The sequence below is a fragment of the Ornithorhynchus anatinus genome, chromosome 6 (genome assembly GCF_004115215.2).
Source record: "Ornithorhynchus anatinus isolate Pmale09 chromosome 6, mOrnAna1.pri.v4, whole genome shotgun sequence".
NCBI lineage: Eukaryota > Metazoa > Chordata > Mammalia > Monotremata > Ornithorhynchidae > Ornithorhynchus > Ornithorhynchus anatinus.
Window position 1 is genome coordinate 1,335,321 of NC_041733.1, and position 27,178 is coordinate 1,362,498.

Consider the following 27,178-nt stretch of genomic DNA (forward strand, 5'->3'; position numbering starts at 1 on the left):
GGCCGGCAGCTCGATGGATAGAGACCATAACAGCACGACAGAAGAACCGTTAGAAAGGTTATGGATTGTGGCAGAGGACAGGATGTTCCGGAGAAGATAGATCCCTAGAGTCGCTATGAATCGGGAACGAATCGACAGTACTTGATAATATTGATAACGTCCCCTGGCCCTGCTTTCCGTGAGCCCCCGGCCGGGCCGACCACTGCCAGCCGTGCCGGTCAATGTTTCTGTTCCCCAGTCCCTCCGGGGGCTGAGGACGCGGCAGTGTCTGGGCTGGGAAGCTGGGGTCAGCCCCCAGGACAGCTGGGGCTCAGGCCGGGTCCTCGGCCGCCCTGGCCACTGGTGGGGTGGAGGGGTGCTGGCTGTGGGTCTGGATAATAATAACAATAATAATGTTGGCATCTGTTAAGCGCTTACTATGTGCGAAGCACCGTTCTAAGCGCTGGGGTAGATACAGGGGAATCAGGTTGTCCCACGTGAGGCTCACAGTTAATCCCCATTTTACGGATGAGGTCACTGAGGCACAGAGGAGTGAAGTGACTTGCCCACAGTCACACAGCTGTCAAGTGGCGGAACCGGGATTCGAATCCATGACCTCTGACTCCCAAGCCCGGGCTCTTTCCACTGAGCCACGCTGCTTCTCTGAGATGATGCTGGGGGAAGGGATAGGTAGAGGGGGGAAGGGATAGGTGGAGGGTTGGTTCCTGTGGGGCTGGAGGAGGGGCAGGGGGCCCTTGTTCCCACAGGACTGGGGGAGCAAGGCTCAGGAGGGGCAGTCAGGGGTCGGGGTGAGGGGAGCCGGGCCTGGGGAACGGGAGCTTTATTTTAGAGAAGCAGCCTGGCGTAGTGGATAGAGCACAGGCCTGATGGTTAGAGGGTTACGGGTTCTAATCCTGGCTCCACTACATGTCTGTGGTGTGATCTGGTCGAGTCACTTAACTTCTCTGGGCCTCAATTACTGCAGTTGTAAAATGGGGGATTAAGAGTGTGAGTCCCCATGTGGGGCAGGGACTGTGTCCGACCCGATTACCTTATATCTACCCCAGCACTCAGAAGAGTGCTTGGCACATAGTAAGTGCTCAACAAGTACCGTTATTATTATTACTATTAAAAGGAGGCCTGGACCTCTCTGCTGGCCAAGGCCACCACTGGGGCCTCCTCGGCGGGTGTGAATGACCCGCCTGTCTGGGCAGGGCCACCTGTCTAGCCCTTGCTCTTCAGTCCTCCCTGTTCAGTGCTCCTGGGATCCTCTTCGACAGGGCGGGTAGGGTTAAAAATTTCCAGGAGGATTCCCGCTCCATCCCTGCTACCAGAGATGGGTGACCGGGCAGGGGAATGATCTGCATAGAGGGAGGGGTCTATGCAGGTCCCGGGCCCTCCGCCCCCCTGGTCAGCCCCAGAAATCCCAGGCAGGGAGCAGGGGCTGGGCAGAGACAGAGAAACAGAGAGACAGAGAGAGGGAGGGAGAGAGGAGAAAGGGAGGGAGAGAGAGACAGAAGAAGAGAGGGAGACACCCACACATATACAGAGAGAGAGACAGAAAAAGAGAGAAAGAAAAACACAGAGACAGAGGGAGAGAGACAGAAGAGAGAGAGACAGAGACACAGAGAGAGGGAGGGAGGCAGAAAAAGAGAGAGGAACAGAGAGAAACAGAGAAAGGGGGGAGGGAGAGACAGAAAAAGAGAAAGAGAGAAATAAAAAAAGAGACAGAGGGAGGGAGGGAGAGACAGAAGAAAAGAGGCAGAGACACACACACATACAGAGAGAGAGGGAAGGAGGCAGAAAAAGAGAGAGGAACAGAGAGAGATACAGAGAAGGGGGGAGGAAGAGACAGAAAAAGAGAGAGAGAGAAACAGAAAAAAGAGAGAGAGAGAGAGACAGAGAGAGGGAGGGAGAGAGAAAAGAGAGACAGAGACAAACATATATACACAGAGAGCGAGAGGGAGGCAGAAACAGAGAGAAATACAGAGACAGGGAGGAGAGAGAGAGGCAGAAGAAGAGAGAGAGACAGAGACACAGATAGACACAGAGAGAGGGAGGGAGGCAGAAAAAGAGAGAGGAAAAGAGAGATACAGAGAGGGGGGGAGGGAGAGACAGAAAAAGAGAAAGAGAGAAACAGAAAAAAGAGACAGAGAGAGAGGGAAGGAGAGAGACAGACAGACACACACACACAGAGGGAGGGAGGCAGAAAAAAAGAAAGATACAGAGAAAGGGGAAGGGAGAGACAGAAAAAGAGAAAGGGAGCAACAAAAAAGAGACAGAGAGAAAGGGAGGAAGAGAGACAGAGACACACACATACACACCGAGAGAGAGGGAGGGAGGCAGAAAAAGAGAAGGATAGAAAGGGGGGAGGGAGAGACAGAAAAAGAAAAAGAGAGAAACAGAAAAAAGAGACAGAGAGAGGGAGGGAGAGAGAAAAAGAGACAGAGAGAGACAGACAGAGGGAGAGAGAGGAAAAACAGAGAGAGAGATAGAGAGAGAGAGGGAGACACAGAGAGAGACCCCCAGGCAGACGGTCGGACACAGAGAGGGAGAGAGAAAGAGGGAGAAGAGGGATGGCGGAGGTGGTCTGGGGCCTGGGGTCCGGGTCGGGACCGGCGGCCGAGGTCGGCCGGCCGTCTTGGGGCGTCGGGCCGAACGTGTCCGGGCCGGGGCGGCCGCTCTCCTGGGTGGACTACCAACACGTGCGCCTGCCCTTCGAGATCGCCCTCTGGATCGTCCTCGCCTCGCTGGCCAAGATCGGCGAGTGCTTCCCCGCCGGGCCGGGCCGGGCCGGGCCGGGCCGGGCCGGGCCGGGAGGGAGGGCCGGAGGGAGGGCCGGACCAGGGGCAGCACCACCGGGCCCGACCACGAACATCGGCTGGGGCAAGGGGCAGGGAGGAGGCAGGGGCTGCGCGGGGGCCAGGCCAGGGTGGAGGCAGAAGCTTGGACTGACCGGTGGCCAGGGAAGGGGGCAAGAGTCCGGGGAGGGGCAGGGACTGGACAGGGGCAGCGGCAGGGGCTGGACAGTGACCGGGCTAGGAAGCGGGGGCTGGGCAGGATCTCCGGGCAGAGGGAGAGGCTGGCGGGGCAGGGTGGAGGCAGAACAGGGACTGACCGCTGGCCAGGGAAGGGGGCGAGTGGCGGGGAGGGGCAGGGGCCGGACAGGGGCAGAGGCTGTAGGCAGAGGGGCAGAGGCTGGACATCGGTCGGGGCAGGGGGCAGGTGTCCGGGGAGGGGCAGAGACCCGACGGGTCAGGGGTAGGGGCTGGGCAGTGGCCAGGGAAGGGGGCAAGAGTCCGGGGAGGGACGGGGACTGGACAGTGGCCGGGGCAGGGAGCGGGGGCGGGGCAGGATCTCGCTTGGGGCAAGTGTTGGGGCGGAGGGAGAGGCTGAGAGTGGCCAGGGCGGGGGTGGGGGCAGAAGCAGGGACTGACCGGTGGCCAGGGAAGGGGGCAAGTGTCGGAGAGGGGCAGGGGCCGGACGGGGGCAGAGGCTGTAGGCAGAGGGGCAGAGGCTGGTCATCGGTCAGGGCAGGGGGCAATTGTCAGGGCAGAGCTGGGGCCTGGACAGTGTCCAGGGCAGTGGGCGGGGGTTGGGGCAGAGGCAGACGCGGGACGGATCAGGGTCTCGGGGTCAGGGATCCCCTCTCTGCCGCGGTTCAGGAGCCCCGGAAGAAGGAGTAGCAGGGACCATCCGAGGGAGGTCAGGACAAAAGGGGCCGCCGACACCACGGGCCCAGAGACACCCTCCCCTTCTCCATTCCCTGCAACCCCGACCTCCAGCTGGACTTTGGTGGGGGAGGGCGGGGTGAATAGGGTCAAACTGGGGTTTTGTAGAGCCCTTTTCTTCCCGAAGTGCTCTCTCACCTTTCTGCTCTTGCTCTCACCCTCACAGCAAACCCGCGGGGTGGGTCGAAAGGCACCTATTACTAATCCCATTTTACAGGTGAGGAAACCGAGGTACGGAGAGGTTGAGTGACTTGCTCGAGGTCACACGGCAGGCAGGTGGCCAAGCTCGGGCTCGAAGCTACCCGGGTCTCTTCTGCTGTGGTGCCCTGCTCTACCCACATGCGCAGAAGGCCCACGTAGAGCCATACTGTAGACCCATTATCGATAATAATAATAATAATGATAAAGGTGGCATTTGTTAAGCATTTACTACGTCCCAAGCACTGTTCTAAGCACTGGGATAGATACGAGATAATCAGGTTGTCCCACGTGGGGCTCACAGTCTTAATCCCCATTTTACAGATGAGGTAACTGAGGCCCACCGAAGTTAAGCGACTTGCCCAGGCCGTGATTAGAACCCATGACCTTCTGACTCCCAGGCACGTGCTCTATCCACTAGGCCACACTGCTTCTCTAACGATCATTCTGTTCACACAGCCACACACACGCAGGCTTCCACCTGTAGCAGGTATCTGTCCATACCTCTGGGGCTCCTTGCTCCACGGTATCTAGTCAGTAGCTCTCGGTGATTTGGGGACTGAGCAGAGGACCAAGGATCAATCGATGGTATTTACTGAGAGCTTACTGTGTGCAGAGCACTGTACTAAGCGCTTGGGAGCTTAGAGTCTAGAGGAGATGGAGCTGGGGCTGCGGCTGGGGCCGGTCCGCGGGAGCGGGGCCTAGTGTTCCGCCCAGCTGGCCCTGAGGCCTGTCCGCTTTCTGGCCCCGAGATCTTATCCGCTGTGCGACCCTGGGCAAGTCACTTCTCTTCTCCATTCCTCAGTTACCTGGCTCAGTGGAAAGAGCCTGGGCTTCGGAGTCAGAGGTCATGGGTTCGACTCCCGGCTCTGCCGCTTGTCAGCTGTGGGACTGTGGGCGAGTCACTTCACTTCTCTGGGCCTCAGTGACCTCATCTGTAAAATGGGGATTAACTGTGAGCCTCACGTGGGACAACCCGATGACCCTGTATCTCCCCCAGCGCTTAGAACGGTGCTCTGCACATAGCAAGCGCTTAACAAATCCCAACACTACCTCATCTGTAAAATGGGGATTAACTGTGAGCCTCACGTGGGACAACCCGATCAACCTGTATCTCCCCCAGCTCTTAGAACGGTGCTCTGCACATAGTAAGCGCTTAACAAATACCAACATTATTATTATTAAAAGCCAGCTGCAGAAATCAGGAGAGAGAGGGGGTCAGACCCACACACGCTCACAGACACACAGTCACACACCCACACGAACACACACAGAGCCAGAGGGGGTGTGAGGACGGATTCTCCGCTCCAGGATCCCCCCTCTGTCCCCCTCGGCCCTGGTACAGTTCCGGCACAGCCCTGGCATGGTTCATAGAAGCAGGGTGGCTCCGTGGAAGAAGCACGGGCTTGAGAGTCAGAGGACATGGGTTCTAATCCCGGCTCTGCCACTGGTCTGCTGTGTGACCTGGGCGAGCCTCTTCTCTGAGCCTCAGTTCCCTCATCTGTCAAATGGGGATTAAGACTGTGAGCCCACGTGGGACAACTTGATAACCTTGTAACTATCCCAGGGCTTAGAATAGTGTTTGGCACATAGTAAGGACTTAACAAATACCATTCTTCTTGTTATTATTATTCTGGCATGGCCCTGATACCATTCTGGCATGGCCTCGGCACGACCCTGGCACAGTTCTGGTACGGTCCTGGCACGACACCGAGTTCCAGCACATGACACGAGAAGCATCAGTGGCTCTGACTGCTCATGGCCGTGGCAAAGGGTAGCAACTATTCCTGTGGGTCACCCCGGCCCCAGGGCACTGACCACCAACCAGGTCCAGGGGTGAAGGGGTGGGGGGTGGCAGGTGGGGATGCAGGGTGACGGAGGGGGTTACTCTGTCCTCACTGCCCCTGCAGGGCTCCATCTGTCCACTCTACTGCCCGCCATGGTGCCCGAGGCCCGGGGGTGTGGGCGGCAGGGGCACAGCGGTGTGGGTTGCAGGGATGAAGCCTAGGAGTCAGAGGAGGTGAGCTCTAATCCCTGCTCAGCCAGGTCTCTGCTGTGTGACCTTGGGCAAGTCACTTCACTACTCTGTTCCTCACCTAAACTGTAAAATACAGATTATTAATAATAATAATAATAATAATGGTGGTATTTGTTAAGTGCTTTCTATATGCAAAGCACTGTTCTAAGAGCTGGGGGGATACAAGGTGATCAGGTCGTCCCACGTGGGGCTCACAGTTTTCATCCCCCTTTTACAGATGAGGCAACTGAGGCACAGAGAAGTGAAGTGATTTGCCCAAAGTCACACAGCTGACAAGCGGCGGAGCCGGGATTAGAACCCATGACCTCTGACTCCCAAGCCTGGGCTCTTTCCACTGAGCCAGGCGGGACAGGGACTGTGCAGCGGGGCTTAGTGGAAAGAGCCCGGGCTTGGGAGTCAGAGGATGTGGGTTCTAATCCCAGCTCCGCCACTGGCAAACCACTTCACTTCTGTGGGCTGAGCTCAGTTCCCTCATCTGTCAAATGGGGATGAAGACTGTGAGCCCCAACTGGGACAACTTAATTACCTACTATCTAACCCAACACTTAGAACAGCGCTTGGCACATAGTAAGCGCTTAACAAATACCATAATTATTATGATTATCTGCCTACCTTGTATTCATTCAATAGTATTTATTGAGCGCTTACTATGTGCAGAGCACTGTACTAAGCGCTTGGGATGAACAAGTCGGCAACAGATAGAGACAGTCCCTGCCATTTGACGGGCTTACAGTCTAATCGGGGGAGACGGACAGACGAGAACAATGGCACTAAACAGCGTCAAGGGGAAGAACATCTCGTAAAAACCGATGGCAACTAAATAGAATCAAGGCGATGTACAATTCATTAACAAAATAAATAGGGTAACGAAAATATATACAGTCGAGCGGACGAGTACGGTGCTGTGGGGATGGGAAGGGAGAGGTGGAGGAGCAGAGGGAAAAGGGGAAAATGAGGCTTTAGCTGCGGAGAGGTAAAGGGGGGATGGCAGAGGGAGTAGAGGGGGAAGAGGAGCTCAGTCTGGGAAGGCCTCTTGGAGGAGGTGAGTTTGAAGTAGGGTTTCGAAGAGGGGAAGAGAATCAGTTTGGCGGAGGTGAGGAGGGAGGGCGTTCCGGGACCGCGGGAGGACGTGACCCGGGGGTCGATGGCGGGATAGGTGAGACCGAGGGACGGTGAGGAGGTGGGCGGTGGAGGAGCGGAGCGTGCGGGGTGGGCGGTAGAAAGAGAGAAGGGAGGAGAGGTAGGAAGGGGCAAGGTGATGGAGAGCCTCGAAGCCTAGAGTGAGGAGTTTTTGTTTGGAGCGGAGGTCGATAGGCAACCACTGGAGTTGTTTAAGAAGGGGAGTGACAGGCCCAGATCGTTTCTGCAGGAAGATGAGCCGGGCAGCGGAGTGAAGAATAGACCGGAGCGGGGCGAGAGAGGAGGAAGGGAGGTCAGAGAGAAGGCCGACACAGTAGTCTAGCCGGGATATAACGAGAGCCCGTAATAGTAAGGTAGCCGTCTGGGTGGAGAGGAAAGGGCGGATCTTGGCGATATCGTAGAGGTGAAACCGGCAGGTCTCGGTAACGGATAGGATTGTGTGGGGTGAACGAGAGAGACGAGTCGAGGATGACACCGAGATCGCGGGCCCGAGAGACGGGAAGGACGGTCGTGCCATCCATCCACGGTGATAGGGAAGTCTGGAAGAGGACCGGGTTCGGGAGGGAAGATGAGGAGCTCAGTCTCGCTCATGTTGAGTTTTAGGTGGCGGGCCGACATCCAGGTGGAGACGTCCCGGAGGCGGGAGGAGATGCGAGCCCGAAGGGAGGGGGAGAGGACGGGGCGGAGATGGAGATCTGCGTGTCATCTGCGTAGAGATGGTAGTCAAAGCCGTGAGAGCGGATGAGTTCACCGAGGGAGTGAGTGTAAATGGAGAACAGAAGAGGGCCAAGAACTGACCCTTGAGGAACTCCATCAGTTAAAGGATGGGAGGGGGAGGAGGCTCCAGCGTAGGAGACCGAGAATGATCGGCCAGAGAGGTAAGAGGAGAACCGGGAGAGGACAGAGTCCGTGAAGCCGAGGTGAGATAAGGTATGGAGGAGGAGGGGATGGTCGACGGTGTCAAAGGCAGCAGAGAGGTCAAGGAGGATCAGAATGGAGTAGGAGCCGTTGGATTTGGCAAGAAGGAGGTCACGGGTGACCTTAGAGAGAGCAGTCTCGGTAGAGTGGAGGGGACGGAAGCCAGATCGGAGGGGATCTAGGAGAGAATGGGAGTTAAGGAATTCTAGGCATCGACTGTAGACGACTCGTTCTAAGATTTTGGAAAGGAAGGGTAGTAGGGAGATAGGACGATAACTGGAGGGGGAAGTGGGGTCAAGAGCGGGTTTTTTTAGGATGGGGGAGACGTGGGCGTGTTTGAAGGCAGAGGGGAAGGAGCCCTTGGAGATCGAGTGGTTAAAAATAGAAGTTAAGGAAGGGAGGAGGGCAGGGGCGACGGTTTTAAGAAGGTGAGAGGGAATGGGGTCCGAGGCGCAGGTGGAGGGGGTGGCACTTGCGAGGAGGGAGGAGATCTCCTCTGAGGATACTGCAGGGAAGGATGGGAAAGTAGGGGAGGGGGTCGTTGGGGGGGAGGGGAGAGGCGGAGGGGTGACTTTGGGGAGCTCAGACCTGATCGTGTTGATTTTCGTGAGGAAATAGGTGGCCAGATCATTAGGGGTGAGAGATGGGGGAGGGGGAGGAACAGGGGGCCTAAGGAGATACCCCAATCTAGGTACCTTGTATCTACCCCAATGCTTAGAACAGTGCTTGGCACATAGTAAGCACTTAACAAATACCACAATATTATTATTATTATGGGGAGCTGGTCTCTCTCCAGCTGGGGCTCTACCTGTCCTGCCGGCTGACGGCTATGGTGCCCAAGGTCTCGGGGTGCGGGAGGTGGGGGTGTAGGGGTGTGGGGCGCAGGGGTGACGGGGGCCGCTCTCCCCTCTCTCTCAGGGTTCCACCTCTCCAGCCGGCTGCCCGCCGTGGTGCCCGAGAGCTGCCTGCTGATCGCGGTGGGGCTGGTGACCGGGGGCATCATCTTCGCGCTGAACGACAAGTCACCCCCGGTCATGGACAGCGACATCTTCTTCCTCTACCTCCTGCCGCCCATCGTGCTGGACGCGGGCTACTTCCTGCCCAGCCGGCCGTTCTTCGAGAACCTGGGGGCCATCCTGCTGTACGCGGTGGCCGGCACCTTGTGGAACGCGCTGGGCGTGGGCCTGTCCCTGCACGCCGTCTGCCGCGTGCCCGCCTTCGGCCTGCGCGACGTCCCGCTGCTCCACAACCTGTGGTTCGGCAGCCTGATCGCCGCCGTGGACCCCGTGGCCGTCCTGTCCGTCTTCGAGGAGATCCACGTCAACGAGAAGCTGCACGTCCTCGTGTTCGGGGAGTCCCTGCTCAACGACGCCGTCACCGTGGTCAGGCCGGGGGTCACGGGGGCCCCGCGGGAGGACCACCCCGAGGGCCACCCCGCCACTCCGGTCCTCGGAGGCTCCCCCGGGCCTACCCTCAGAGAACCCCGCTTCCACCCTTAGGGAGCTTCCAGCCCCACCCTTGGGGATGGGATACCTCGATCTGTCCTTGGGGACCCCCGTCCCACCTAAGGGGAGGACCCCCGCCCCGCCAGATCATTATTATTATTATTACTATCATGCCCACAGGAAGGCCCTGATCCTGCCCTCCGTCCTGTCCCGGCCCAAAGGAGGGTGGGGTGGACACCCACTTCTACATGAAGCAGCGTGGCTTAGTGGATAGAGCACGGGCCTGGGAGTCAGAAGGACCTGGATTCCAATCCCGGTTCTGTCACGTGTTCAGTCTCTTGTCTCCTGTGTGACCTTGGGCAAGTCAGTTCACTTCTCTGGGCTTCAGTTACCTCGTCGGTAAAATGGAGATTAAGAGTGTGAGTCCCATGGGGGTCAAGGTCTGTGTCCAAGCTGATTAACTTGTATGTACTCCAGAGCTTAGAACAGTACCGTGGCTCGGTGGAAAGAGCCCGGGCTTGGAAGGCAGAGGTCATGGGTTCGAACCCCGGCTCTGGCACTTGTCAGCTGTTTGACTGTGGGCAAGTCACTTCTCTGGGCCTCAGTGACCTCATCTGTAAAATGGGGATTAACTGTGAGCCTCATGTGGGACTCCCTGATGACCCTGTATCTACCCCAGCACTTAGAACAGTGCTCGGCACCTAGTAAGCGCTTAACAAATGCCAACATTATTATTATTATTATTACCTGGCACATAATAAGCACTTAATGAGTACCTTAATTATTAGGGAGAGACATTATTATTATTATTATTGTATTTATTAAGCCCATACTATGTGCAAACATTATTCTAATAATAATTAATGATAGGCAATGAGGCTTAGCGGATAGAGCACAGGCTTGGGAGTCAGAAGGATCTGGGTTCGAATTCCGGCTCTGCCGTGTGTCTGCTGTGTGACCTTGGGCAAGTCACTGCTCTTCTCTGTGCCTCAGTTACCTCATCAGAATAATGGGGATAAGAGTGTGAGCCCCAGGGGGGACGGGGACTGTGTCTGACTTGATTAACTTGTATCTACCCCAGTGCTTAGAACAGTACCTGCCGTATATCCCGGCTCCGCCACTAGTCAGCTGTGTGACCTTGGGCAAGTCACTTAACTTCTCTGTGCCTCAGTTGCCTCACCTGTCAAATGGGGATCAAAACTGTGAGCCCCAAGTGGGACAACCTGATCGCCTTGTATCACCCAGCGCTTAGAACAGTGCTTTGCACATAGTAAGCGCTTAACAAATACCACAATTTATTTAGTAAGTGCTTGACAAGTTCCACAGTCGTTATTATTCTAAACTCTGGGACAGATGAAAGTTAAACAGATTGGACACAGCCCCGGTTCCGCATGAGGCTCACAGTTTAAGTAGGTGGAAGAGTGATAAGAATCAAAGCGAGGAGAAGGAGGAGAAGGAGGAGGAGGAGGAAAAGGAGGGGGAGAAGGAAAAGGAGAGGAGGAGAAGGAGGGCAGGCTCCCAGGCTGGGCTGGCAGGTGGGAGATGCATTGGGGCAAATCCAGGAAGGCTTTCTGGAGGAGTGGACACCTGGGCTCTGAGTTAGTGGGGAGAGAGAGGGTGTCTCAGGAACGGACAGGGTAAGAGGTACCTTACTCCAGTTCTGCAGGGAGGCCAGATGAATGCCGGCTCAGTCACTGAGGAACTGAACTCAGTTCCTCACGACCCCAGATACTCACCTGAACCCCCAGGCACCACCCCAGCACCCTCCCCCTTAGCCCGCCGGATCCACGCAGGCCCCAAGGGCTGGCACCCCCCAGATAGAGGTTCAGGGTCCCAGCCTGGCCCCAGTGCAGCCCCCATTCAGCTTGCTCCTTTCATGGGCTGGGTGTAGAGGTGGGCCATTCATTCATTCATTCATTCAGTATTTATTGAGCGCTTACTGTCTACGTCCATGTTTCTGGAGCCCAGAGGAGTAGCCACACGCAGGCCCAGCTGAACCCTGGGCCCCCAGCCTCTTGGTGACCTTTTCCAGAGCCCCTGTCCCGGGCCAACCTTGACCTCTGTCTCGACCATCGGCGTCTGGACTTAGGCATTTGAGGGATCAGTCAGTCAGTCGTTCATATTTATTGGGCGCTTACCGCGTACAGAGTACTGTACTATGCGATTGGGAGAGTAGAGGATAACACTATAACAGACACATTCCCTGCCCACAATGAGCTTACAGTCTAGAGTAGGGCCCTTCATCTCCCGCTCCTCCCTGACATTTCCCTTTTCCTCCATCTTTAATCCTCCTCTTCCATCTCCCCCTCCACACCACTTTCTCTTCTCTCCCTCTTCTTCCCCCCACCCAACATCCCACTTCCTTCTACTTCTCCCACTCCCTCTGCTTTCCCACCCCCGCCCGTCCGGCCCCCCAGGTGCTGTACAAGCTCTTCAAGTCCTTCAGCGAGAGGCCGTCCATCCACGTGGGGGACGTGGTGGCCGGGGCCGGCCAGTTCCTCCTGGTGGGAATCGGCGGGGTTCTGGTGGGCCTGCTGTTCGGGGTGACGGCCGCCTTCACCACGCGCTTCACGGAGCCCATCCGGGTCATCGAGCCGCTCTTCGTCTTCCTGTACAGCTACCTCTCCTACCTCACCGCCGAGATGTTCCATCTCTCCGGGATCGTGGCGTGAGTGTCGCGTGCCTGCCTCCCTTCCCGGGGCTGGGGTCGCAGGCCGGGCCTGGGGTCGTGAAGCGGCGAAGCAGGAAACTTCACACTGTGGGATTCGGTGCGTTCAATTCCACACACGGCACACTTAGTAATGGCATTTATTAAACGTTTACTGCACGCAGAGCCCTGTTAGAGCAGGGAAAGAGAAGCATGGCCTAGTGGATAGAGCGCGAACTTGGGAGTCAGAATGACCCGGGTTCTAATCCCGGCTCTGCCACTTGTCTGCTATGTGACCTTGGGCAAGTCACTTCATTTCTCTGAGTTCCCTCAACTGTAAAACGGGGATGACTGGATCCTACCTGTATCCCACCTGATTAGCTTGTACCTGTCCCAGTACTTAGTACAAAGCTTGGCACACAGTAAACAATTAACAAATAATGATGGTATTTGTTAAGCACTTACTATGTGCCAGGCACTGTTCTAAGTGCTGGGGTAGATACAAGATAATCGGATTGGACACGGTCCCTGCCCCACATAGGCTCCCAGTCTTAATCCCCATTTTACAGCTGAGGGAACCGAGGCACAGAGAAGTTAAGTGACTTGTCCAAGGTCACACAGCAGACAATAATAATGATGGTATTTGTTAAGCGCTTACTATGTGTCAAGAACTGTTTTAAATGGCAGAGCTGGGATTAGAGCCCATGACCCTCTGACTCCCAGGCCCGTGCTCTATCCACTTGGCCAAGCTGCTTCCTATACTATTATTATTATTATTATTACTATAGGTTAGACAGGGTCTCTCTCCTCTGGGGTAGCACGACCACTTCTCCCACTCCTCCACTGTGCTGCCCTGGGTCAGTGATCCCCAATTCCCCAATAGCATCCAACCCCAGCACGAGGGGATCCCTCCCGGTACCACCTACACCCCAGGAATTCTTACTGGTGTTCCCCTATGCAGCAGAGGTATTGAAACGGTTGCAATTTTTTTGTGTCTGCTATTGAGCACTCATTATGTGTCAGTTGTATTTACTGAGCACTTCTTGTGTGCAGAGCACTGAACCAAGCGCTTGGGAGAGTACAAAGAAAAATATAACAGACGTATTCCCTGCCCACAGTGAGCTTCCTGTCTAGGGCACGAGTGTCGAGTGTAGATACAAGTAGATACAAGTGTATCAGGTTGGACATAGTCCCCGCCCCACATGGGGCTCACCCCCTAAATTGGAGAGGGGAGGATTTAATCTCCATTTTACAGATGAGGAAACTGAGGCCCAGAGAAGAAAAGTGACTTGCCCAAGCAAGCAATCGGTCGATCTGGGATTAGAACCCAGGTCCTCCAACTCCCAGATCCATGCTCTTTCCACTAGGCTATACTTGAGAAGCAGCGTGGCTCAATGGAAATAGCCCGGGCTTGGGAGTCAGAGGTCTTGGGTTCTAATTCCGGCTCTGCCATTTGTCAAGATCTGTGACCTTGGGCAAGTCACTTAACTTCTCTGTGCCTCAGTTACCTCATCTGTAAAATGGGGATATAGATTGTGAACCCCACGTGGGACAACCTAATTCCCTTGTATCTACCCCAGTGCTTAGGACGGTGCTTGGCACATAGTAAGTGCTTAACAAATACCTACGTTATTATTATTATTATTATTATGAGTGCAATATTATGCAATTATGAGTGCTCAGTTCTATGAGGAGAAGAGATGCAGCATGGTCTAGTGGAAAGAGCACAGGCCTGGGTGTTAGAGGACCTGATTGTAGTCCCAGCTCTTCCACTTAAGCAATCGATATTTATTGTTTACAGCATGCAATGCACTGTACTAAGTGCTCGGGAAAGTACAATAAAGCAGAATTGGTAAACACAATCCCAGTCCACGAGGAGCTTACAGTCAGCTTGCCTGCCATGTGACTTTGGGCAAGTCACTTATCGTCTCTGGGCCTCAGTTTCCTCATCTATAAAATGAGAATTCAATACTTGTTTTCCTTCCTACTCAGAGGGTGAGCTCCGTGTGGGACAAGGACTATCTCCAACCTGATTATCTTGTACCTCCTCCAGGGTTTAGTACTGAACCCGGCCCATAATAAGTACTTAAATACCTCTCGGGGCTCATGCCTAAGGCGGAGGGAGAGCGCAGATATATGCCCTTGTACAGATGAAGAAGTGCAGGTCCAGAGAGGTTCAGTGACTTGCCCAAGTCACCCAGCAGGCCCGGGGCAGATTAGGGAGTAGAACCCGGGTCTCTGGACTCCCAGCTCTATACCCTGTCTCTCCTCTAGGCCAGACAGGCAGTGCCTGGGAGCTAAGCTGAACGGTGCAATGACCTGAAAGTTTTGAAAGCAGGCTGGGTTGGCAACGCTACGGTGCCCACGGGCGACGACAGCCATTTACAGAAACAACAGCGCGTTCTGCCCAGTGCACTCGGGGAATTGGGAACCTGGCAGACAGAGCAGGCTGCTTAGGGCTGCGGTCTCTAGCCTGGGCAGCACCTGCTCCCATTAATGCACAGTCTAATTGTGGGGGGTGGGCGTGGGGGTGCTGGGAAAGGGTTAGCCCCCCACCCCAGGGTAGTGAGGAGAGTCAGCTTGCTTCTGGGCTGAGATCTGGGATGCCACAGGGGTGAAGATGTGAGTGGGTGTTTGGGAAGAGGGTCGCTGCAGATACCTGAATTGTTTGAAAAACCTGATCTGGTGAGGTGAAGAGAACTCAGCGGGAGAATCAAGGATGGAGTCAGGGGTGTTGGATGGATGGTTCCCGTTGGGTCACTAGGGGAGAGTCACGGACAGACTGTGGAGAGTCAGGGGTGTTAGATGGGCTATGCTGGGTCACTGGAGGAGAATCAGAAATAGAGAGGGGAGAGTCAGTGGTGTTAAGTGGTCTATACTGGGTCACTGGGGAGAGTCAAGGATGGAGAAGGGAGGGTTAGGAGTGTTGGATGCTCTGAGTTTGGGTCACTGGGGGAAGGTCAGGGGTGTTAGATGGTCCATTCTGGGTCTCTCGGAGAGGAAGGGATGGAGAAGGGAGAGTTAGGTGTGTCGGATGCTCTGTGCTTGGGTCACTAGGGGAAGGTCAGGTGGTCCATGCTGGGGTTTTGGGGGAAAGTCTAGGATGGAGAGGGATAGTCAGGGGTGTTGGATGGTCTGTGATGGTCACTGATGAGAGAGGGATGGAGGGAGAGAGTCAGCAGTGTTGGATGGTCTTGATTGGGTCTCTGGAAGAGTCAGAGAGGGAGTCAGAGATGTCGGATGCCCTGTGCCTGATCTCTGGACGAGAGTCAGAGACGGAGAGGGAAGAGTAAGGGATACCGGACGGTCCATGCTGGCTCATTGAGGGAGAGTCACGGGTGTTGGATAGGCCATGCTGGGTCACCGGGGGAGAGTCAGGGGTGGAGAGGGGAGAGATAAGGGTGTGGGATGGCCGGTGCCGGGTCACCGGGGGACAGTCAGAGACAGAGAGGGGAGAGTCAAGGGTGTGGGGTGGTCCATGCTGGGTCACTGGGGGAGTCTACTGGAGTCGGGGAGACAGAACGGTGGGCCGGAGGGCCGGTGGGGCCGATCCAGGCCGGCGTCACTCAAGCACGGTGTCGGCTGTGCCGTTTCTCCAGGCGCCCAGACTCGGCTGGGGCAGAAGCGGTCGCAGGGCGCTCCGCATTCCTGGCCTCGCTAGCGGTGAGAATGTGCCCCTGGCTCTGGGCCACGAGAGACATACCAAGCCGGTCCAATGGCCGCGGCCCGGGGCCCCGCGAACAGGAATAGCACTGGCCAAGTATTTGGAACGCTGCCTTTATAAGGCAGAATCTTCATTGAAAAAGGCATTCCATTCTGGCCAAAGAAACATCGACATCAGCCCAGGAGCAAAGCTGCTCCGTGGCTCAGCCCCACGGCTCATCCCCCCGGGACTCTGCCTCTGACGGGGGCTCCGGGACCTGTGGACTGAATGTCCTGCTGGACATCTGCCGTCATGGCAGAAGCAGCGAGCCTCAGTGGAAAGAGCCCGGGCTTAGGAGTCAGAGATCGTGGGTTCGAATCCCAGCTCCGCCACCTGTCAGCTGTGTGACTTAGGGCAAGTCGCTTGACTTCTCGGTGCCTCAGTTCCCTCATCTGTAAAATGGGGATGAAGACTGTGAGCCTCACGTGGGACAACCTGATTACCCTGTATCTCCCCCAGCGCTTAGAACAGTGCTCGGCTTTGGAGTCAGGGCTCATGAGTTCGAATCCCAGCTCTGCCACTTGTCGGCTGTGTGACTGTGGGCAAGTCACTTAACTTCTCTGTGCCTCAGTTCCCTCATCTGTAAAATGGGGATGAAGACTGTGAGCCCCACTTGGGACAACCTGATTCCCCTATGTCTACCCCAGCGCTTAGAACAGTGCTCGGCACATAGTAAGCGCTTAACAAATACCAACACATAGTAAGCGCTTAACAAATACCAACATTATTATTATTATTATGGCTGAGGATAGACCTTCCAAAATCCCGGATTCTCACTGACTCGGCACGGACCATCTGACCCCCCCACCCCAACTCTGCCCCCAGTGACCCAGCATGGACCACCCCACACCCTTGACTCTCCCCTCTCCGTCTCTGACTGTCCCCCAGTGACCCGGCACAGGCCATCCCACACCCTTGTCTCTCCCCTCTCCACCCCTGACTCTCGCCCAGTGACCCAGCATGGACCCTTCAACACCCCTGACTCTCCCCCAGTGACCCAGTATGGCCTATCCAACGCCCGTGTCTCTCCCTCAGTGAGCCAACATGGACCGCCCAGTATCCCTAACTCTGCCCTCTCTATCTCTGACTCTCCTCCAGAGATCAGGCACAGGGCATCCAACAGTATAATAATAATAATAATAACTGTGGTATTTGTTCAGCGCTTACTATGTGCCAGGCACTGTACTGAGCTCTGGGGTGGGTACAAGCAGATCGGGTTGGTCACCGTCCCTGTCCCACGTGGGACTCACAGTCTCAATCCCCATTTTACAGATGAGGTATCTGAGACCCAGAGAAGCGAAGTGACTTGCCCAAGGTAAAAATAATAATGTTGGTATTTATTAAGTGCTTACTATGTGCTGAGCACTGTTCTAAGTGCTGGGGTAGATACAGGGTAATCAGGTTGTCCCACGAGGGGCTCACAATCCTCATCCCCGTTTTACAGATGAGGGAACTGAGGCACAGAGGAGTTAAGTGACTTGCCCACAGCCACACAGCTGACAAGTGGCAGAGCCGGGATTAGAACCCATGACCTTTTGACTCCCAGGCCCCGGCTCTTTCCACTACGCGATTCTGCTTCCATCCCTGACTCTCCCCCAGCGACCCAGCCTCTCTAGACCTGCCGGAGTTTCCGGGTCCCCAGCTCTCCAGTGGATGGAATTCCTTGTACTCCTCTCCTGCTGGTGTCTCGGCAGTTTGCCTTGCACCACGTAGGGGTCCAGACGGGCCACAAACTGCTGCTGCCCTTCCTGGCAACGGAAGACATGAGAAGCAGCATGGCTCCGGGGAAAGAGCACGGGCTTTGGAGTCAGAGGTCATGGGTTCCAATCCCGGCTCTGCCACTTGTCAGCTGTGTGACTGTGGGCGGGTCCCTTAACTTCTCTGTGCCTCAGTTACCTCATCTGTAAAATGGGGATTAAGACTGTGAGCCCCACGTGGGACAACCCGATTCCCCCGTGTCTACCCCAGCGCTTAGAACAGTGTTCTGCGCATAGTAAGCGCTTAACAAATGCCAACATTATTATCATTATTACCCTTCATCACAAAAGGCGGCCAGTGGCCGCAGTGAACATCGTGACCCTTCTGCCGAAACGCTATCGATGTTCCGGGGGTCAGACTGGGGGGGACGGTCCTGGTGCTGGGGGAGAGGCGTCCAGTGGCTACCAGACTTCCAGGCGAATGACCTCATCGCCTAATGAAGCTTAAAGGGCAGCCGGGCAGCCGGCCAAGTCCCCATCCCCCCGCATTCCCACCGGGGCCAGAGCAGCAGCCATGCAGGGCTGACTGACCTCCTGAGCTTTTTTTTTTAACGGTACTCGTTAAGTGCTTACTATGTGTCGAGCAGTGTACTAAGCTCTGGTGTAGATACAAGATAATCAGTTTGGATCCAGGCTTTTTTTTAAAAAAAACTTTTATGGTATTCGTTTAAGCGCTTACTATGTGCCAGGCACTATACTGAGGACTGGGGTAGATACCAGATTGTCAGGTTGGACACAGTCCCTGTCCCGCCTGCGGCTCACAGCCTCAATCTCCATTTTACCGATGAGATCAATGAGGCCCAGAGAAGTGAACTGACTTGCCCAAGGCCACCTGGGGAAGCTGGGATTAGAGCTCAGGTCCTTCTGACTCCAGGCCCATGCTCCATCCCCCAGCACTTAGAACAGTGCTTTGCACATAGTAAGCGCTTAACAAATGCCATCATTATTATTAGGCCATACTGTTTCTCTGTCCCATGTGGCGCTAAGGGATTGGACCCCAGAAAGCCATAGCTCTATGAGCTGGACTGTGGGGCTGGACCGTGGAGCTGGACCGTGGGGCTGGGCCTCGGAGCCGGGCCGTGGGGGTGAATCCCGGAGCTGCAGTGTTGGGGTGGGCCGTGGAGCCGGACCGGGGGGCCGGGCCGTGGAGCCGGACTATGGGGGTGGGCGACTGTGGATCCGGCTCTGGGGCCGAACCCTGGGGCCGCGCCGTGGGGGCGGCGGGTCACCCAGATGGACCGTGGGGCTGGGCCGTGGAGCTGGACCGTAGGGGGGACCCGTGGAGCCGGGCTGTGGAGGTGGGCCGTGGGTCTGAACCCCGGGGCCGCACGCGAGCTCTCCTACCCATGGAGAAGGGCGGGTTCTTTCCCCATCACAGGCGGGCGTCACTATCAGCTCCACTTCTGGGTCCTGTCCAGTGCTGCCTGAGCGCACTCAGTACGGCATCGGTGCCCCCAGGACTGCAGCAGTGCTCTCAGTACCGCAGGACTGCTCTTGCAGGAGGGATCGTTCTCACGGCGGCCGTCGCCTCCCGCCCTGCGATCCTTCCCAGGGTCGGTCCGCCCTTGGCCTGCGCCCGTGCTTTGCCAGCCGCGGGGAGGGGTACGTGGGGATGGCGGGGGGAGGGGGGCAGAGCCGGGGCCGTTGATGTATTGGTTGTTCGGTGGTGAGAGAGGCAGCAGAGAGCACTTAATCCAATCCATCGATCCATTATCAAGCACGTCTAGCGATTGCCTACTGTGGGCACCGCACTGCTCTCACACACAATAAAATTCCGGAACAAAGTCACTTTCCCAGAAATGGAACCCTGCTCACCTCAACGTAGCTATGCTGGATGGGATGCTTAAGGAGAATGAGCAACAGCAGGATAATAATAACAGCAACAACTATAACAATAATAATGAAAATGATGATAATCATCTGTGGTATTTGTTAAGCTCTTATTGTGCGCCAAGCACTGGGGAAGATTCAAGATAATCAGGCAAGGCACAGTCCCTGTTCCACGCGGGGCTCACAAATAGCAGCTGGGTGAACGGCTGAAATCGGGAAACCGATAAGAATGAGGAAACGCTTTAAGGTCGTGGTAAAATAATAATAAATAATAATAATAATGGTATTTGTTAAGTGCGTACTATGTTCCAGACACTGTACTAAAACCAAACCTCAGGCAGCGCTGCATCCCGGCTGAGCAGTGGGAGTCAGTTATTATTAATTATTATTAATCCTATTTATTGAGCTCTTACTATGTGCTGACACATTCCCTGCCCACAGTGAGCTCACAGTTGCAGAGGGCCGACCAGCATTAGAACAGTGCTTGACACATAGTAAGCGCTTAATAAATTACCATCATCATCACTATTATTATTACTATTATCATTACTCACTTTGAGCAAAACCTTTGCATGGAAAAAGAGGCAAGGAGGCAAAAGAGGAAAAGCACCAGGCCATAACCTGACAATATAGCAAGGGACAACAGTTTCCGGCCACACACACCCAGAGGCGAACTTCACCGTCAGTGGTGTCTTTGAATGTGAAGGACAACTCAGTGCTCGGGAAAGTCCAGCAGAATTAACGTTTCCTGTCATCAGGGAGCTTACCCTCTAAGCAAGAAGTCAGGCACAGTGGATGGAGGTGGCGGGGGCCGGCGGAGGATATTTGCCTCAGGAAGGTGGCCCATCCCGTCGTTGCTGCAGAGGGGACTCAGCCCAGAGCGATGGGGAGGGGGACGAAGAAGAGAGGACCCCCACCATGGCCCTATCTTCCCCTAGCTCCCCTAGTAATGATAGCGATTGTGGTATCTATTCAGCACTTACTATGTGCCAAGCACGCTTACAACATAATCAGGTGGGACGCAGTCCCTGTCCCACATGGGGCTCACAGTCTATAAGGGAGGGAGGACAGGTTTTGAATCCCCATTTTACAGACGAGGAAACAGAAGCGCAGAAAAACTGAGTGACTTGTCTAAGGTCCCACAGTAGGTTAGTGGCGGAACCAATATTAGAACCTAGGTCTGACCCAGCTCTTTCTATTCATTCATTCAATCGCATTTATTAAGCACTTACTGTGTGCAGAGCATTGTACTAAGAGCTTGGGAAACTAAAATACAACAGTCCTTGTCCACAGAGAGCTCACCGTCCAGAGGTGGGGAGACAGGCATCAATACAAATAAATAAAATTACAGATACGGACATGGGGCTGGGAGCAGGGGGAAGAGCAAAGGGAGCGAGTCCGGGCTATGCAGAAGGGAGTGGGAGATGAGGAAAAGTGGGGCTTCGTCTGGGCAGGGGTGGTGTCTATCTGTTGCCGAATTGTACATTCCAAGCGATTAGTACAGTGCTCTGCACATAGTAAGCGCTCAATAAATACTATTGAAGGAATGAATGAATGGGGAGGCCTCTTGGAGGTGATGTGCCTTCAATAAGGGGAAAGTCGTTGTCTGTCAGATTAGAAGAGGGAGCGTGTTCCAGGCCAGAGGCAGGATGTGGGCCAGGGGTAGTCGGCAAGACAGGCGAGATGGAGGCAAGGTGACAGATGGAGGCACAGTGAGATCCTTCCTCTAGACTGTAAACTCATGGTGGGCAGGAAATGTGTCTACCAACTCCGTGATACAGTGTACAGTGCTCCGCGTGCAGTAAGCGCTCAATAGATACCACTGATTGATTTGCCCACAGGGACCTTACAGTCTAGAGCCTTCCAACCTCCCCGGATTGTTTTCTCTGCTCCGGACCTCTCCCCCGGCCCCCGTCACTTCTCCGCTTCCCCGATCAAGGCCCGGGCCCTCAGATTAACCCAAATAACCTCCTGGCTCTCGAGAAGGATCTCGGAGAGTTCCCGCCAGCTACTGATTAGACTGTGTCAGCACCAACCCGTGTGGGGAGACAGAAGACAGGCTGTGGAGGCAGCGTGAGGAGACGGGGGCAGGCTCCCCGCCGGCATTCTCAGCCCCACGAGGCGCGGCCTAGCCGAGAGAGGGTGGGGGCGGGGGGCCGGACACCCAGTTCTAGTCTCAACACTGTCCCGGCCTGCTGAGCGACCTCGGACAAGCCACTTCACTTCTCTGAGCCTCAGTTTGCACAGCTGTGAAATGAAATTGCTCCCCGTCTCTCTCCCTGTCCACCCCCACCGGGCTGCCGTGAGTCAGGAAGGTGATCAGGGGCATGAAAGCATTCAAAGGAAACAGTCCAAGGTGTTCGGGTTGTCTCTGTGAACACTGGACGCGAGTGTCTCATCCCTGATCTGAGGCCTGCCCTCGACTCTTCCCTTGACTACACCCTTGGCTCTTCCCCACGGCCCCTGCCCTGTCCCCGCCAGGATCATCGCCTGCGCCACGAGCATGAAGAGCTACGTGGAAGCCAACATCTCCCAGAAGTCCCACACCACAGTCAAGTACTTCCTGAAGATGTGGAGCAGCGTGAGCGAGACCCTCATCTTCATCTTCCTCGGCGTCTCCACGGTCGGGGACAATCACGAGTGGAGCTGGCCGTACATCGGATTCACTGTCCTCTTCTGCCTTATCTGGAGAGCGCTCGGTACTGGGTGACCGGCGAAGGGGCAGGAGAGAACTTGGTATTGGGGGGTAGGGGGGAGAGGGCGGGAAAGCTTATGGGACCTAGGGGGAATGGGGAGGGACCAGGAGAGAGCTTGGTACCCAGGGAACCGGAAAGGGGCAGAGGGAATGCTTGGGACTGGGTGGAGTGGGAAGAGGTAAGGGGAAAGGTCAAAGAGGGACGGGAGAACACTTGGTACCGGGAGGTTCAGAGGCTTTGGAGAGGTCACTCAGAATTGCGGGGAGAGGGGAGCGTGGGGTGTGTGGGTCAGCTCTGGTCTGGTCTGAGTGTCCATCTTACCGTTTGGGTAGAACAAAATGGAAGAGGAGGGGGCATGGTGGTGTGACAGTCCAGGAACTCTCCATCATACGATTCGGCTACCCAGGAATATGTCACAGTATAGCCACATTGTGTCTCTGGAGAAGAAACACTGTATCAGTTCATTAGCATTGCACACGGAGCTGACCATAGGGGCTTACGATTCACTGGTACCCTGTGTCTTATGGACGCAGGGACTGGTCCTCTGGACAATGCTAATGAACTGATAGAGGTTTCCTGGCAGAAACCCAATAGAGATGGTGGAAGAGGGCAAGGCTCACTCATCAGCTCCAGGGACTGACTCCCCTGGCTCCCACTTCCCTCCCCACCGTGTCTCCCCAGAAGCCGTGACGGGAATTTTGGTTAGCACAGGGTCCTAGGAGGAGGTCAGCAGGTGGGGAGAGCGGGAAAGGAGCGGCTGACGTTTCTAGCAGAGCCCACGGTGGTTCCGACTCGCTGCTCCCTCCTGCCGAACCAGCCCCGAGCTGCCCCTCTTCCTGGCCCTCCCCGGACCCTCACCTCCTCGCCCCCACCCCTTCTCTGCTCTCTCTCCCTTGCCCCGGGCGGTGCGGCCCGTGAATCCAGGAGTCCTGGTGCTGACGTTCTTCGTCAACAAGTTCCACGTGAACACGGTGACCCCAAAGGACCAGTTCATCATCGCCTACGGGGGGCTGCGGGGGGCCATCTGCTTCTCCCTCGTCTTCCTGCTCCCAAATTTCCGCCACAAGAAGCTCTTCATCGCAGCCACCACAGTGGTGATTCTCTTCACTGTCTTTGTGCAGGTATGTGTGTGTGTGTGTGTGTCTGTGTGCTGGGGGGGCACAGCCTTGGGGGTCACGGAGGGTCACGGTCCCGGGGCCGCTCACCGCATGGGGTGTCGCAGACCCCAGGGATCATGGACATGGGGGACTCGGACGTGAAGGGATCATGGACTCGGATCGTGGAAAATAATAATAATAATAATGATTATGGTATATTGTAAGCATTTACTATGTGCCAGGCTCTGTTTTAAGCAATGGGGTAGATAAAAGATGATCAGGTTGCACACAGTCACTGTCCCACATAGGGCTCACACTCTTAGCCCCCATTTTACAGAAGAGGGAATTGAGGCCCAGAGAAATTAAGTGACTTGCCCAAGGTCACACAGCACAGACGTGTCAGAGCCGGAATTAGAACCCATGACCTTCTGACTACCAGACCGGGATCTATCTATTAGGCCACGCTGCTTCCCTATATAAGGGACGTGGACCCCGGGGGTAGTGGATATGGGGTGACAGTCCCGGGGGGTGTGGACACGAGTGGTCGCAGACACGGGGACTACGGACACATGGGGTCGGGGACACTTGGGGATTGCGGACGTAGCGGGGTCAAGGATTCGGGGGGCCATGGACACAGCAGGTGCTGAGTATTCATTCATTCAATGGTATTCATTGAGCGCTTACTATGTGCAGAGCACTGTACTAAGCGCTTGGAATGGACAATTCGGTAACAGATAGAGACAATCCCTGCCCAGTGACGGGCTCAGTCTAAATGGGGGAGAAAGACAGCAGAGCAAAACAGAACAAAACACAAACAACATCATCAAGATAAATAGAATCAAGGGGATGTACACCTCATGAACAAAATAAATAGGGTAATAAATCGGGTAAACAATATATACATAATAATAATATGTGTAAAAATGTGAGGTATGAGGTGATGGTCCCAGGGGTCGTGGACACGAAGACTCAAAGACACGGGGGATTGTGGACTTGGGGTGACAGTTACGGGGTGATGTCCACCCGCTGGGGTGGGGGGAAGGGGTAGTCGAGGGGGAAGGGGCAGACACGTGGAGGTGATAATAATAATAATAATTATGGTATTTGTTAATATGCAGAGCACTGTTCTAAACGTTGAGGTAGACAATTAGACTATGAGCCTGTCATTGGGCAGGGATTGTCTCTATCTGTTGCCGAATTGCACTTTCCAAGCGCTTAGTACAGTGCTGTGCACATAGTAAGTGCTCAATAAATACTATTGAATGAATGAAGACAGGGTAATCAGATTGTCCCACGTGGGGCTCACATTTTTTAATCCCCATTTTTACAGATGAGGTAACTGAGGCCCAGAGAAGTGAAGTGACTTGCCCAAGGTCACACAGCAGACAAGTGGTGGAGTCGGCATTAGAACCCACGACCTCTGACTCCCAAGCCTGGGCTCTTTCCACTAAACTGTTGTACCTGAGGTCACGATGATTAGATTGTGAGCCCGTCACTGGGCAGGGACGGTCCCTATCTGTTGCCGAATTGTCCATTCCAAGCGCTTAGTCCAGTGCTCTGCACATGGTAAGCGCTCAATAAATACGATGGAATGAATGAATGATGATGTCCCCTACAGGCTGGCATCAGGGAATGTACCCACTGCCAAATTTTCTCCCACTCCATCTCCCTTCCCCTCGGGAAGGGGAGGACACCCGGGGTGGGGGTGGGTGGGGGTGTCCCCCCAAGCCTCCTCCTCCTCCTCGCCCACGCCACGGCAGGGGGTGATGGAGTACTTTGCACATAGTAGAGAAGCAGCGTGGCTCAGTGGAAAGAGCATGCGCTTGGGAGTCTGAGGTCAAGGGTTCTAATCCCGGCTCCGCCACTTGTCAGCTGTGTGACGGTGGGCAAGTCAGTTCACTTCTCTGTGCCTCAGTTCCCTCATCTGTCAAATGGGGATGAAAACTGTGAGCCTCATGAGGGACAATCCGATCACGTTGTCTCTCCCCCAGCGCTTAGAACGGTGCTCTGCACATAGTGAGCGCTTAACAAATACCAACATTATCATTATTGTTGTCTGTGCCTCAGTTGCCTCATCTGTCAAATGGGGATGAAAACTGTGAGCCTCATGAGGGACGATCCGATCACGCTGTCTCTCCCCCAGCGCTTAGAACGGTGCTCTGCACATAGTGAGCGCTTAACAAATACCAACATTATCATTATTGTTGTCTGTGCCTCAGTTCCCTCATCCGTCAAATGGGGATGAAGACTGTGAGCCTCATGAGGGACGGATCCGATCCCGCTCTATCTCCCCCAGCGCTTAGAACGGCGCTCTGCACATAGTGAGCGCTTAACAAATACCAACGTTATCATTATTGTTGTCTGTGCTCCGCACACAGTAAGCGCTTAACAAATAGCAACGTTATTACAGTGAGCGCTCAATAAATAGTATTGAATGAATGACTGGAGTTGGCGGCCAAGGTTTCTCTCGTGGGGTGCTAGCGCCCCCTGGCGGCCATCGAGAGGCCCCGGCCGCTTCCCTCTGGCGCCAGGCTGGATCTTCCCCCACCCAGGGACCTGGACGGCGGGGGGCTCAGCTGGCAGCCCCTCGGAGGGCATCCTTTCCCCGGCTGGGGGAGCCCGGGACACCAGAGAGAGAGAGAAAAAAATATATATAATAATGTTGCTATGTGTTAAGCGCTTACTAGGTGCAGAACACCGTTCTAAGCGCTGGGGGAGATCCGGGGTCATCAGGTTGTCCCACTTGAGGCTCCCGGTCTTCATCTCCATTTTAAGGATGAGGTCACTGAGGCACAGAGAAGTGACTTGCCCAAGGTCACGCAGCTGACAAGTGGCGGAGCTGGGATTAGAACCCACCACCTCTGACTCCCAAGCCTGTGTTCTTTCCACTGACCCACGCTGCTCCCCCAACCACTCCTCCTCACTGTGCCTCCCCTGCCTCAATCCCGATGATTTTCTACTGCTCACCCCCCTGTCCTGACCACTAACCCCTAGGCACTCATGAGAAGCTAAATAAAGGTCAACAATCAGCAAAAAGGCAGGGCAGGCGAGAGGAGAGCAAATCCCTAGGTTAGGCCCTGCGGTGGGCTTTGGTTTATCAAGAACCGGCGGCTGGCCTGCTCGCCCGTTCCCTCGTCCGGAGCTGATGGATAGTTCCCTGAAATAATAATAATGTTGGTATCTGTTAAACGCTTACTATGTGCGGAGCACCGTTCTAAGCGCTGGGGGAGATCCAGGGTCATCAGGTTGTCCCACGTGAGGCTCACAGACTTCATCCCCATTTGACAGATGAGGTCACTGAGACACAGAGAAGTTAAATGACTTGCCTACAGTCACACAGCTGACAAGGGGCCGAGTTGGGATTCGAACCCACGACTGCTGACTCCCAAGCCCGGGCTCTTTCCATTGAGTCACATTGCTTCTCTAACCGCAACCAGGCCTGTGTCCTTCCCGCCCCCTCCCCGACGCGGTCTGCTAAATGCTCAGTACAGTGTTTTATACACAGTAAGTCCTCAATGAACACGACTGGATGAATGGATGAATGGTGGTGGCCCTGTCCGATGCCAGAGGGAAAGTGTATCTGCTCGTCCGCCGCCGAGAGAATAATAATAATAATAATAATAATAATAATGTTGGTATTTGTTAAGCACTTACTACATGCAGAAGCCCCCAGACCCACATTCAGGCAGGGGGTCGTGGAGGTCGTGGAGCTAGTGGGAGAGCGATCATTTAGGGGCTTGTCAGGGCTGGGCCTGCGAGAGCCCAGGCCCCCACCCAAGGCTCGCACACATACGTGGGTCTTTGCATGGGTGCACATACGTACGCAGGGATGTGCACGGGTATGTATGTAGATGCATGCGCGTACGTGTTTACCCCTTAGGGAATGACCATCCGCCCCCTCGTTGACTTGTTGGACGTCACCCGAAGAAGAGACACTTCTCCCACGGTCAGCGAACAGATTCACATGCGGGTAGGTGGCTCCCCTTGGCCTCCTCTGGC

At 55.2% G+C, this 27,178-nt stretch overlaps 1 protein-coding gene across 4 annotated transcripts in view; it reads left to right on the forward strand.

Moving 5' to 3' along the window:
* The first annotated feature begins 2,495 nt into the window (after positions 1-2,495).
* LOC100088737 (sodium/hydrogen exchanger 2-like) overlaps positions 2,496-27,178 on the forward strand; it is a 33,018-nt gene continuing 8,335 nt past the window's right edge. For 2 of the 4 annotated variants that reach the window (XM_029068031.1, XM_029068032.1), the window contains exons 1-7: positions 5,474-5,682; positions 8,923-9,386; positions 11,867-12,117; positions 18,935-19,158; positions 21,868-22,085; positions 23,007-23,203; positions 27,060-27,149. In XM_029068031.1, coding sequence (XP_028923864.1) covers positions 5,633-5,682; positions 8,923-9,386; positions 11,867-12,117; positions 18,935-19,158; positions 21,868-22,085; positions 23,007-23,203; positions 27,060-27,149 — 1,494 coding nt within the window. In that variant the 5' untranslated portion in view covers positions 5,474-5,632. Of the gene's footprint in view, positions 2,743-5,473; positions 5,683-8,922; positions 9,387-11,866; positions 12,118-18,934; positions 19,159-21,867; positions 22,086-23,006; positions 23,204-27,059; positions 27,150-27,178 lie in introns of those variants that run through there. The other 2 variants (XM_029068033.1, XM_029068034.1) reach the window with 2 other exon arrangements.